At 50.3% G+C, this 13,853-nt stretch overlaps 1 protein-coding gene across 4 annotated transcripts in view; it reads right to left on the reverse strand.

Moving 5' to 3' along the window:
• PIEZO2 (piezo type mechanosensitive ion channel component 2) overlaps positions 1 to 13,853 on the reverse strand; it is a gene marked incomplete at its 5' end in the record, with an annotated part of 335,237 nt that overhangs the window by 17,169 nt on the left and 304,215 nt on the right. For all 4 annotated transcript variants that reach the window (XM_082853234.1, XM_082853232.1, XM_082853233.1 and 1 more), the window contains 7 exons: positions 1,164 to 1,378; positions 1,470 to 1,617; positions 2,659 to 2,791; positions 3,752 to 4,004; positions 7,216 to 7,398; positions 10,321 to 10,579; positions 11,251 to 11,571. In XM_082853234.1, coding sequence (XP_082709360.1) covers positions 1,164 to 1,378; positions 1,470 to 1,617; positions 2,659 to 2,791; positions 3,752 to 4,004; positions 7,216 to 7,398; positions 10,321 to 10,579; positions 11,251 to 11,571 — 1,512 coding nt within the window. The remainder of the gene's footprint in view (positions 1 to 1,163; positions 1,379 to 1,469; positions 1,618 to 2,658; positions 2,792 to 3,751; positions 4,005 to 7,215; positions 7,399 to 10,320; positions 10,580 to 11,250; positions 11,572 to 13,853) is intronic.

Raw genomic sequence — 13,853 nt, forward strand, 5'->3', positions numbered from 1 at the left:
CAAATGCAAAGTTTGTGGCCACCCTGCGTCCAGCAAGTCTGTCAGCACCGTTTTTCCAACAGCATTTGCTCCCTTTGTGTCTCTGTGTCACAATTAGGTAATTCTTGCAATAGTTCAGGCTTTTTCATTACGATTGTATTTGTTGTGGTGACCTGTGGTCAGTGATCTTTGATGTTACTACTATAACTCACTGAACGCCCAGGTGATGGGTAGCATTTTTTAGCAATAAAGTATTTTTAGATTAAGGTATAAACATTGTGTTTTTAATACATAATGCTATTGCACACTTAATAGACTACAGTTTGGTGTAAACATAACTTTTATAGGCACCGGGAAACCAGAAAATTCCTGCCACCCGATTTGTTGTGGTGGTCAGAACCGAACCCGCCGTATCCCCAAGGTCTGCCTGCATTTCCTGTTGATAGGGGTCTCCCTGGACTGACTCATTCATCTGCTCATGCGTGAAGCACCAACTTGGCCCCAGCACTGTTCTGGGTGGAGGCTGCCCTCTGGTCTGAGATCTGACCTTGGGGAGGGGAGCCCTGCCAGGGGAGGGGAGAGGCTATCAGGAGGTACCGAGGAGGGTCAGCATGGCCAGAGCTGGGGGCTCAAGGGACAGACGGCCTCCAGCCCCCTCCTGGGACAGCGCCAGCCCTTCCCTACCCAAGTCCTCGGCCTCCAAGGCACCTTCACAGCAATAGCTGTATTAACTGCAGCAGCAGCGGCACGGGGGCTGCTGTGTTTACCCCTCAGAAGGACCCAGGGAGGCAGACCCCTCGTCACCTGCACCCCCTTTTTCTACCAGTTGAACAGACTCCGTTCTTTTCATCCACTTCTCATGTGACACACTTTTGCGTCCTCTCATCCCCTTACGCTCTTCACACCGCACTCCAGTCCGTCTCTCTAACTGCTCAGGTCACAGCACGAGGACCCCAGGTGTGCGCTGACCGCTCAGCCCGTCCCCTCCCTATCTGAGAGCACTAGGTCTGCGAATGCGTATAAAACGCAGTGATAACGTTTCTGAGGAATCAGCTCACACCCTGGCTTCACACTGAGTTTAGTATTGATTAAACCCCCTAACTTTCCCTTCCCCTATGGGCTGATCCTTATGAAAATGTCTGCGTGAAAGCGGCCCGCACGGCTCTAGCTTCCGAAGGCCTTACCTCTCAGTCACACCAGGCAAGATGAAGAACATCCAGAAGTGAATCCCAAACACCAGGATGACCTGGAAGATGACCTTCCCCAGCACCGTCTTCCTGAGGTACAGTGCCCGGTCCACCACCATGGTGCCGAACTGAATGAGGACCATCACCAAGAAGGGCCCCGGGACCTGGTCCTCCGACAGCGAGGAGGTGATGTCGGCCGCGGCTGAATGTTTCTGGGGGGGAGACCACAGGTTCAGGCCCGGTGGCACCCACGGGACAGCAGCGCTAGTCCCTGGCATGCAGTGGCCTTGGTCCCCGACCTACCCCAAAGGCCCAGAAGCCGAAGACGATGATGACGAAGTCGACGGTGTCTGCCAGGAACATGAGCACGTACACGTCGGTCACGGCGCTGTAGTCGGGGTGGATGAGGTTGTAGAAGAACTGTCTGATGGGCACGTAGAGCTGCAGGGTCCTGCCAGACAGACACCCGGAGAGGGGATGCAGGAGCCACTGGATACAGTGATCAGAGCGTTCCATCCTCTGCTTCCCTCCTCCCACCAGCTCTCAGCCCCTGCCCCCGACCTCAGGACAGCCTGCTGGGGGAAGGGGGGCTCCTGCCCCAACAGAGACTGTGCACTAGTTCATGGCCGACGGGACCACAGACCTCTTCTCTCCTTGAAGCATAATGGAGCGGTAGCCCCGGATGTGAGGGGCCGGTTTATCCCCCGATTCGATTACTCTCCACCTGTGAGGCCCTGATCCTGCTACCCAGGCGGGAGGCCTGGGCTGCGGTGAGAGCAAACGGGGCCTGTGGTCCTGCCTGAGACCCAGGAAATGCCACGCAGCCCCTGCTCCTCCCGTTTCTGTCCCCCGGCTCCCGGGCAGCGCCCTGGGCTTTGGAGCTCACCTCGCTCCATCCTTCATGGCCCTGTGCCCTGGCCCTGGCTTGTCTGCCCAGCCCCTGTCCCCCTATCTTCACTGTGCTCTGGGTTCCACCTTCAGTTCAAGGCCACCTTCAGGTGAGCAGCGCCCTCGGTCTCAGAGCCCAGACTCAGGGCCAGCCCTGTTGCACCTCCCCCGTTTCCACTCCTGTCTCTGCACCCTGTCACCTGGGGGAGGGGCCTGTGAACTCGGCTGGTGAACTTGGGCGGCGGGACAGACAAACCACTTCCCGCGTGCACCTCAGTTTCCCTCTATGGGGCAAGTGTATCTCTAAGAACCTTCCAGCTTTGACTTCATTCCCTCTGTCTGGTTGGACTCTTTCATATGCCTGGAAATACACACGGTGAGCCCGTGTTCAAATAGAAAAAGTGTGTTTAGAAATGCAGTAGATGTAAAAATAAATCATCCTTATTGGAAAGTGATTTTTAAAAGCAGTATCACGATGGGCTATTTCGTTCTGCCTGAAGCAGATGATGTTTGTGGTGGGACAAGTCACTTCACTCGTCACCTCTGGCTGATATGGAGTAAGTGGCACCAGCTCCCCAGCCCCAAGGCGTTCTCACGCACTCACTTCTTTATGGTAAACGCTTTTGCTTTGATTAAGTGTTCTCGAAGCTTCTCCACATAACGTTCCCGTCTGCTTTTTTGCTTGCCGCTCACAACACTGCTTCCCTTCTGGCTGCTGTTTCGGGTGCTTGTGCTGCCTGAAAGTAAAAAGAAACCGAGATGCACCGTGAGTTGCAGGTTTGTCGACGTAAATATTGCAGAAGCCCCGCCGCCCCCAGGACAGAGGATGGTCTGAAGCTGTTTAGAAGGTGAGACACACAGATGCCCGTAAGAACAGAGGCGGAGAACTTGGAATCTGCAGCCTCAACTCTGCTTCCACAGCCAAAGGCATCCGTGGGTTTTCACACCCACTGCTGGCTCTTTCCTGGGCCGCGGTGGGACCTCTGTCCCAGGAGGAAGTAGACCGGAGAACAGTTTTTATCGTGCTCAGTGGGGTCCCAGGTTTTTGTTGCGGGTTTTCCAGATTGGGTCCAGGACCCATACCTTTTTTCAGGTCCAAATGTCTCTAACTGTAAAACAAATAGGAGATGACCTGCCAGTGCTTGCCTGAAAAATGTCTTCTGCTGATGAATACAGAGTGTCTGGAAGGCTTCAGACAGAAGCACTACCAACACAAAAGCCCACTTACCCCAAGAGGGGCAACTGGAACGCATATGTACTTTCCTACTACTGGCCGTTGAGTAAGAAATTAATAACTAGCTTAGGAAATAACTAAGAAGTTTTGGCCAAAAGTTCCCATTGATTAAAATTTTCAAAATAAATCGTGATTTATACTCAGCAGAACCTCTGGATATGATTTATAACTACCCTGTATCCAACACCCACTAGGTACGAGGCGGCGTGCTGGCCACTTTTCTCCGCGACCTGAAATCCTCGTCCCGGGGACGACTCAGACAGACACCCTGGACAGTGATGTGATCGCCCCGGGCCACACACACAGCTCAGCCCGGACTCGGAACTCCGTCTGTCTGGTTGCAAAGTACATTCTTTTCACATCACAATATCTGTCTCCTCGACAGCACCCAACAAACTCCCCTGCCCCGGACCCACTGGAACCAGGGAAATGGTTCAGCCTGGGGACACTGTGTGACAGATACCTCTCTTGGACCTATTGGAGGAAAAGCTGGAGTCCTGGGACGTCTGGGAGCCGCTGCTGGAGCGCTTCCTCCTGATGGCGGCCGGCTGCTCGGGGAAGGTCACGTGCACCGACTCCACGGACGCGGCCAGGTTGATGGACTTCAGGGAGTCGGAGGAACCCCTCCTACCGTGGCTGAGGGACAGCGCGTCGTCCGAGCCCACCTCGTCAGAGCCACTGTCTGCGATGTCATCTTCGTCCCACAGGCCGTGGCACTGAGAAGGCAAGGAAGGGACAGCTCAGCCCGCCGTTCCGGGGAGGGGGCTGGGATTCTGCCCTATGACATCCCAGCCACCAGAGCGTCCCTCAGGATAAATGTAAAACAGGGCGGCTGTCGCTGACAACACTGTTGTACAGCGGAAACTGGCTAGAAGAGTGCAACTTAAATGCTGTCACCAAACAAAGACAGAGAGGCAGGTGAGGAGGTGTTGGATGCACTAAATTAACCAGAGGGAGAGAGCCTTTGCTCCATGTATACGTTTATCGAATCACTACACGTACACCTTGAATACCTTACAATTTCATTCGTCAATTATACGTCAATAAAACTTTGTCAATTATACATCAATTATACGTCAATAAAACTGAAATTTAAAAAAAGATTAGAAACCCAAAGCAGTGCAAAGGATTCTAAGAAAGAGTATCATCTATAATTTTCCAACGGTCCCAGCAGAGTGGAGGCGGTGGGCATAGACCATAGCATTTGGCTCTTCAGTGGAGATGCAGACAGATGATGGGGTGGAGGTCAAACAGAATCAACGCAGCTGGTTCCCTGAGCGGAAGAGCTTTCCAGCACACATTGCTGTGCTGACAGCGTGCACCGGCAGTACCGAGCTGAAGTGACCATGGGTGAACTGATCCCCGCCCCGTGCTCACCAAATATCTGTACTGGAATTACGGTGCTGCTCCTCCCCCAGCCTGCACCACAAGACCTGAATCCTGGGATCACCTGGGATCACCACGGCTGACCCAGGAACAGACCTGCAAATACTCTACTCCAACAATGCCGGCCCACGTGTGAGAGTCTGTGAGGCATCCTGCAGAGCCTGGTTTTTGCTTCAAGGAAGTGGGATAAAGGGGGCCGGTAAGGACAGGAGGGAGGATTGCAGAAGAGAGGGCTGAGGAAGCAGGACTTTCCTGGAATGAGATGCTACGTGGACCACAAGTCGCCCTGGTGTTGACCTTGGACGAAGCTGCCCAGTGAGCTGTCCGCCCCCTGAGCGCCCTGGCTGCCAGGCTAGCATTTATCCCCAGGACCCCGTCCAGTCCTCCATCTGACTCTGTAGAGAATAAGAGCTCCAGGCCCATTTGCCAAACCAACTCGGAGAACGATCCATTCATCCAAAGACAGAGTCACGTAATTTACAGATTATTCTTAAATATTTATGTATAGATATATTATTTCTTAAACACATTCAATGAATGTATTCTTTTTTTTTTTTTTTTTTTTTTGCTGTACGCGGGCCTCTCCCTGTTGTGGCCTCTCCCGCTGCGGAGCACAGGATCCGGACGCGCAGGCTCAGCGGCCATGGCTCACGGGCCCAGCCACTCCACGGCATGTGGGATCTTCCCAGACCGGGGCACGAACCCGTGTCCCCTGCATTGGCAGGCGGACGCTCAACCACTGCGCCACCAGGGAAGCCCAATGAATGTATTCTTATAACAGACATTTTAGATGCTCGTAATGGGATTTTTCAGTTTATACTGATTTCTTTCAAATCATTTTGAAAGTGGCTTTGTCTTTTGTTAACATTTTATTAACGTATTTGGATTCTTTCACTGCTTTCTCAGTAGCGTATTTATTTAGGTTTGTTAATTCTTCCAATTATTTATAAAATTATAGTGATTCATATAAATAGGATAATTTTAACCACTTTTGAAATTTGCACAGTTTTTAATTGTTTGGATTTCAAAGCAGCATTGTTAAAAGGTTGAAAAAAATTATTTTTTCAAAAGCTGTAGGATAGCTTTGTCTTTTTATGAAAGGATTTATCATTACAAAAAGCATTTTTCATACCATTAGCCAAAATTTCAGCATTACAGTACCTCAAATATATTCACTGTATATAAGACATTTTCAAAGAAGAAATCAGAGTAAGTGTACCAATATGAAACACCAAAATTTCCTTTATTGTGTGCTTTAAATATAAAATCATAGCTGTTAAACCGTTTGAATGTTGATGAAAAAGTAATAAAAATATCTAAAGTTTTATAATTTTCTTAAAATGACACACAAAAGGATTCAGAATTTGCAAGAGAAACTAGAAGCGGCCAAAATTATACTAAATGCTGAAATTTAAAACTTTAATTTCTAGAACTAAAAAGATAAGGTTAAACATCTATTAATATGTTCGTCAAGAATTAGTAAATTGGCTACATTCAGGTAATTACCATATCCATCAGAAGAACTGGAAAAATTAAGCAAATTTTATTTTGGCTAATGGGTGCCTGTGGATAAATACCTTTGCAAACTCACCACACCCCAACGACTCAGGTAAGCCACCCCCCGCCAAGTGAAGGGTTAGGGACTTGCAGTTTGCAAGGTGACAGAAGGCAGAGTAAAGGTCTTGGTCATGGTACACCAATGAAAGCCTGTTTGAAACAGCCCACTGAATAGGACAGAAGTTGAACATACTGTTACATGTATGTGTGCATGTATGTGTGTGTATGCATTAACTGAGGCCAAGCTTGTTCTCAAAAGGAACGAATAAAGATACTACTTGATAAAATGAATTTAAAATACGTTATAGGAGACAAGGTTAAAATAAGAGAAGGAAAGTAAGACTGTGACCACAGGCACATCAATATCTAATTTTTAGAGTTGAGTGGCATATTACAAGTTTAGCTTATAATTCACAGTGTGTGAGAAGACAAAGCCCCACAGACGCTCAGCGGGATGACAGGAGTTACTGATCCCGAGAAGGCCACTCTGTAGACAGGTCTTCCCAGAGCAACGAGGGAATGGCTTTCTCAGCCTGTGCTCTCTGGGAGCACAGCCCTGGGCTTCCCGGGCGCATCACGTAGATGGTCTCTCACTAAAGCCAGTGGTTTCACGACAAGAAACTACAAGAAAAGCAATGCTACTAGGAGGGGGTGGGCCGAGGTCAGGATGGAGAGGAGACCCCAAACTGCGGCTCTCTGATGATCTGCCGTGGATCAGGAGGTAAGAACTGCTCACCGTTCGGGTGTTGGGTTAATTAGGCTGTGTTCAACCCAGGGTAGAAATGGGAAAATTTCCCCTTGATTTATTACAAACTCCATTATTGAGCACACAGTGTTGGAGAAAATGAATGAAATGAACACAACTGTCTGTTAACAAGGAAAAAAAGAGCACACACACAGACCCCACCCCATGGACCCCCGGCCCCATGCGATCGCAATGCTCGGGTTCTCGGGAATCTTTCAGGGGCTGCGAACGGGCAGTACCTTCAGGATGGACCGGTGGAAGAAGAGGGCCAGCAGCTGGATGAGGTCGTAGAGAACGTAGCCCTCCTTCTTCTCCACCCCGATGATATTGGGTGGGTGGTAAGGCTTGTCTTTGTTCAACTCCACATTCTTGTTCCAGGGAAAGAACCCAAACTGGAAGAAATACTTGACCACAATTGCCACCTGCACACAGATGATAGAAATTTTTAAAAAACGAGTCCTTTTAAGAATAGTTCTATAGGAGAAACAGTGACACAAAAAAATTAAGGGGAAAAAGTCTCAGTTTTGTTGCTGGGAATGCACACACCATGTGGAATAACAAATTCTCATTCTCAGACCCTGACTTTAGGACAAGCGCAGAATCTCACCTCCAGGGCCTTTTTTTTTTTGCGGTACGTGGGCCTCTCACTGCTGTGGCTTCTCCCGTTGCGGAGCACAGGCTCAGCGGCCATGGCTCACGGGCCCAGCCGCTCCACGGTATGTGGGATCTTCCCAGATCGGGGCACGAACCCGTGTCCCCTGCAACGGCAGGCGGACTCTCAACCACTGCGCCACCAGGGAAGCCCACCTCCAGGGCCTTTGACTACGGATACATCAGGGCCATTTATGTTACTTCTGACTCGGCTTAAATGACTTCTGCTACTGTTGAGGAATTGGCTAATTTCTACTGTTTCAATTAGATATTTACACAAGTATTCAGCTATTAACTATGGTAATTAGAACCAACAAGAACAGGAAGATCTTTATCTTTATACTTTAGGGTATTGCTTTAATTTGTAATCTTTAGGAGCAAACCACACAGGCTCGCTGTACACGATATTACTTTATTCTCATCTCTCTCTTCTCACCATTTTATTGCTCATTGGAAGTGCTCAAGAAATAAAAGTGAATGAAACAAAATCTTGCCAACTGTGCTGGTAACTAGCTCACGGTGCAAACGTGGAGATGTTTGCAGAGATGGACACTGAAACATCGTCCAACGTCTGCGTCATCAAGGGTTAATTCATTACACATAATCCATCAATAAAAATAGTTTTACAAGTCCTCCATTGACCTAGAGTCCCCCTTCAGCCCTCCTCCTCTCACACTTCTTCCCAAAGTCGAGCCTCTGTGAAGAGCAGCCCTGCGTCCCTTACCCTGGTGCTTGCACCCAGCACGCTGGGTAGCCACACAGAAGCCAGAGTCCAGCCACACCCCCCTTGCACCCCACCCAGTGTCCCTTCCTGAACCTGCTCCTCCGCCCCCTCCTCTCAGCCCCCCTGCGGTGACATTGGTCCGGACCGTGATATTTCTCACCCCAGCTGTTTTCCAAGCCTCCACTTTATGAAAACTTGCTAAAACACACACTTGACGGAGTCATGTCCCATTCAACTCCTTCAATCCAGGGGACCGAGTGCTGAGCTCACACCCTGTGGACAGGCATTCCTGGGCACCTCTGCTGCCCTCCCCTCCAGCCTCCTTGCAGAGCCATCATGGCCCGTCCGTCCTGCACTCGCCGGGCTGTCTTACGCCTTCGTTTCTTCGCAAGGACTGGACTCACTTTGCTTTCGTCCTTTGCCGAACTTCTCTCCTTCCCACGTACCCCCTTGTGCTGACGAGTCCCCCCACCCCGGCTACAAGAGGCCACACGCCTGCCGCGCTCTGCACCAGTGCCCACCCATGCCGTGTGGTTTTGAACTGTAGGCAATTCTCCGTTTACACTCATCAGTTCGCTACAGGAACCTGCGACCACTGAGAAACAGGAACGACCATTTTTTAAAACTTTCTGTTGTTTCCTCTTGCCCAGCATAGCCCCCAGCTGTGGCCCAAAGTCTGGGTTGTGGAGGGAATTAACGTCAACAACGCCTCAGTGTGACAGAGAAAATGGAGAGCCCCACTTTGAATCGGGAAGATCTCATTTCAAGACGAAAGCTGTGCACCAGCGGCTCTTTCTCCCTTCTCCACATTCCTAGAACCTGCCCTTACCTCAAGCCAGGTAAGAAGCTCCTCCTGCAGAGGCTCTGGGGAGAATCTCCAGGCCCCAAACAGGGAGTCACTTATGCCCCGATCACCAAGTTATGCAATGGAAGTAATATTTAAGAGCCATTATTTAGACAGACTAATTAAAGTCATGCGTATGTATTTGGCTTCACATCTTTTATTTTTATTATGGAAATAAGATGCATGATAGCAATACTTTAAAATGAATACTTTGGAGATGATTTAATACATAACTTTGTTTTAATTTTGCTGTTGAATTACTTGTAAACCTATCAAATTTCTGGACTCTAACTCTACCCCATGATGAGTACTATCCTTGAAGAAGCAATTACAGCTCCACCGTTAGTGAAAACTTTCCTTCTGCGCCAGGTAAGAAAATGGGGCTTCTTCACAAATCTACGATGACAAAGAACCGTGATGGCCCGAGGAGCAAAGTCCGTAAGAGCCTCCCTTCTACTCCCAGTTTTATGGTTGCCATGGGAATTTGTGAACTGCTACGTACACAACAGGGCAGGGCAGAAAAGCAGGTTCATATATTGGGGCAGAGTGCCTCTTGTCCCCTCACGGGTGATGAAAACAGGGTGGCAATTCTCCTTTTCTGTTATTCAGACTTTTAAGGAGGTGGGTATGTGACTTTGTGTTTTGATGTGTGGAAATTGGCTTTAGGTTTAAAAATGGGAGAAACGCATGCTGCGTCAAACTGTTCAAGGTGCTCACTGTACTGTCTGATCCAATGTCCACTCACTGACTGTGCACCGGCCCCTGGGCCGTGCTTGTGTCTGACTTTCACTTACCGTCCTGGTGGCTGAAACCACAGGGCAGACACCAGACCTCAAAGGCCTCCCCCACCACTCGCTAGTTGGGTAACTTCGGGGCAATTATTTAATCTCACTAAGGCTATTTCCTTATCTGTTAGATAGAATGATATTAGCCCCTATGCGGTGTGAGGTGTGAAATGTGAAAAGATAAATATAATTACTGGCACCAGGCAACTGTTGGTTATAATCATGTGTCCACCTAAGAATATCAGTTTCACTGACTGTTCCTGTGAAATTGTCTGGAGCCGGGCAGGCCCACCCAGAGTGACGCCCTGTGACGGGCAGGCCAGTTCCGCCCGAGGCCTACCTCTGTGTAGACGATGGCCATCATCCAGAAGCGTCTGCTGGGCCGGGGGACGGACAGCATGGCCCAGAGGAAGATCAGGATGGGCAGCACGAGTGTGATCACGGAGGCAGAGACCATGTGGTTGAGGATGATGACGAAGTAGCACACCATCTCCGAGCGGGCCACCAGCGTGTTGTACATGGCGTAGAACAGCAGCAGGAAGCGGGGCTGCCCAACGTAGAACTTCTCCGACTCTTCCAGCTCATCGTCATGGAACATCCTGTTAGAATAAGCAGCATGACACTATGTGGGTCTTAATTCCCCCAGATGACTGATTTCCTCTTGGTGTGACCCTGGTGTCCCTCCCTGCTTCCCGGGTCCCCAGGTGTCTTGTGGCGTCAACCTCATATTGTGCTACAGAAAGAGATATGAGACGCTTCTCTGGTGGCGCAGCGGTTAAGAATCCGCCTGCCAATGCAGGGGACACGGGTCCGAGCCCTGGTTCGGGAAGATCCCACGTGCCGCGGAGCAACAAAGCTCGTGAGCCACAACTACTGAAGCCCACACGCCTAGAGCCTGTGCTCTGCAACAAGAGAAGCCACCATAATGAGAAGCCCGTGCACCGCAAAGAAGAGTGGCCCCCACTCGCCGCAGCTAGAGAAAGCCCACATGGAGCAATGAAGACCCAATGCAGCCAAAAATAAATAAATAAATAAATAAATAAAAGAGAGACGTGACACTCATGTCTGTTACAGACGCTTTGCTGGTTGTACGATTCAGTGGTAGAAGCACCAAGCTGGCTCCTACTTGCGGTGCAGGAAGTACTGAAAGCAGCACGTTGCCTCCAAACGTCCGAGTGGACGTTTTGCACGTGGGTCTCTGCGCCCAGCAGCCCAGCGGGCACTAAGGGACACTCCCGGCTGTGGCCTTCGCTGTGGCCGAGGCTCTTACTTGTTCAGCAGTAGCTCGCTGGCCGTCAGCTCATGGGTCAGGGGTGGCAGGATGCTGGCCTCCAGGCGGTCTGAGCGGCTGTTGTCGGGGCTGACCGCCATGTGCGTCTGGCCCCCCGAGTCGTCCCGGGAGTCAAAAGACAGGCGCTCCAAGCTGACGGCCTTGCTGTAGGACGGCGGGGCCTCCACTTCGCCATCCTGCATGGGGTCCTGCGGGGACTGGGTGTCCTCAGGCACCTCCTCATCCTGCTCGGCCTCCACCTCCTCTATGGTCTCTGTGGTCCCCTGGCGCGAGTACAGCATCGTGCACTGCGTGGGCTCACTGTCGGGACACAGGGACGGGCACCGCCTGGTCTCAGCATCCCACTCCCCGCCCTCCCGAGGGCACCCACAGCCACGCAGCCAGGCACGTGGGGGGAAACGCCCCCTCGCTCCCCCGTGCTCCATCGGCTTCGCTCCGTCTGGATAATCTGTCTGGTCCGCAGAGATGGTGGGCTGGGCTGCGGCTCCCAGGGTGCTAAAGCCTCCTGAGCAGAGGTTTTCAATCCCATCAAGCTTCCCAGCCAAGGGGCCTGGTGTTTATTTCCAATCAAGACACAGTGAGCACAGCTCACCTCCCGGTGTATGGATTTTAAAGAAAGGTGCTCACGGAAACGAGAAGCCTCAGCTGGCTGGGTCCGCAGGTCTTAGCCAAGATACACTCTACTCTCAGTGGAACCCAGATCCATAAGGGGAGGACAGGAATGGTGGACCGTTGGCAAGACAATGGCATGCTTTATAACACACGGCGCACTTCCTGCATGCTTGCTTCTCCCTGTGTTTCCATCCTTTGCCTTTTCTCACTGGTGCCTCTTACATCTGACTGAATGCTCACCACCTCCCCGTCCCTGGCTCCCCACCGCCTGGCATGTGGAAGCCCCACCTACCACTCTCTGCCCTGAGGGTCTCTCCCCAGGGCTGAGTCCCCAGCTCAGGCTGCCCTCCTGCTCTCTCTCCTCCCAACGACTTTCCGCTACCAGCTCCCCTTCCAGCTTCCTTTTTCATGAGCTCCTCTGCCATTATCTTCACTCTACTTTTGCTTCCTTTTCTTCTCTTTTGCATCCCTCCTGTCCTTCTAACTTTCCCTGCCAGGTCCGTGCAGGAAAAGCTGGAAATGAAATACAGCAGAGAGCCGTGCAATTCAAAGCGTGCTTTCTATGCTGTCTACCTCGACACACCCAGCCCTGAAGGGGAGGGGGCAAAGTCATCTAGAGATGCAGAGCCTGCTGGGTGTAGAGCGATAATCTGTTAGACTCTGAGAAGGTGCTGCTATCTGAACGGCACGTGTGCGCAGCTGGGGACATAAACACTGAGATGCTCAAATGCGCAGACTGTACCCATTCTTCTTGTCACGGACACTGGAGCACACATATGAATGAATGAATGAATGCGACTGGCTGAGCCCTGAGACTGAAGAACCACATTTGTATGAGCTCTTGATCCTAACTCAGGGGTCTTCAGCGTCCCCAGGGCTTTGGTTCTAAGCGTGCACATCAGTTAGAAGGCTGTCGGAACACCAAGCCAGCCAGCCTTTGGCTAAGACTTACCTTGATTAGACATGGCCGTGAAACTGACTGATCACCCCCTTGAGTTTTCAGACCCCTGGAGCCAGCCCCACACCAGGTCTAACTTCCAGTGGGACCGTAAACGACCACAGGCATGCTCTCTGTGGTTTTAAGTGAGGTCTGGCCCCAAAGGGATTCAGCAAATCCTGGTACATTCAGGAATCAACAGAGTGGAATGGCATAGCGTGTGCCAGCCAGAAGACATCTCAAATGGCCATGGCATTCCCAGAAACACCAGGCACCAGCCTCCTGCAGCTCTGAACTGAGATACAGAGCTGCCGGCAACAAGGACTTAACACCCCCCTGATTTGCCAACGCTGCCATTAGTTTTGGATTGGGTTATCTGGGTAGGTTGTTTGGTGTCGGGATAAGCACAGTGCCGCTCGTGCTTCTGTGCTCCTGCTGACTTTTCAAAGGCAATTCGAAAAAGCTTTTGGCTTTTACGCAAGTAATTTCATTTCTAAATGATTGTTGTTTTATCATAGGATTTAATGAGAAAACTTAAGCCCAAAGTAATCGTTTCCAAACCAAACAAGTTAAGGTCTACAAAGGTGATCTATTCTACTGCACAATAATATTCTTTCTAAAAAACCAATGGTAAAATATATCCTGACTTTTATGTTAATTATGCATATAAAACGTGGACAGATTCATCCTGTATCAACCAAATGTGACTACATACGGGATTTGGGGATTTTTTTTCCCCCTACTTCATGGATCTTTGGATGAAATCGTGAGAAAAAGTTTCCTGCCCTTCCTGACCCATTTCTCCCTGTGAGGACCACCTACCTGAGCCCTCAACCAAGGAGGAAACATGCTTGTTCCTTTGGAAATAAAAAGTGTGAAATACTTACAAAATGAAGGACAATGTTTATAGTAGGATTTTTAAGAAACTCCTAACAGACAAAAACCAAAGAGCAGTTAGTTTAATAGAATGCTGTCCTGGGAACGACCAGTTGTATCCCAGGAAGGGCAGTGGTTATGCTTTGGTTAGTCATGC

Source organism: Leucopleurus acutus (assembly GCF_964270905.1).
Source record: "Leucopleurus acutus genome assembly, chromosome: 13".
Taxonomy (NCBI): domain Eukaryota; kingdom Metazoa; phylum Chordata; class Mammalia; order Artiodactyla; family Delphinidae; genus Leucopleurus; species Leucopleurus acutus.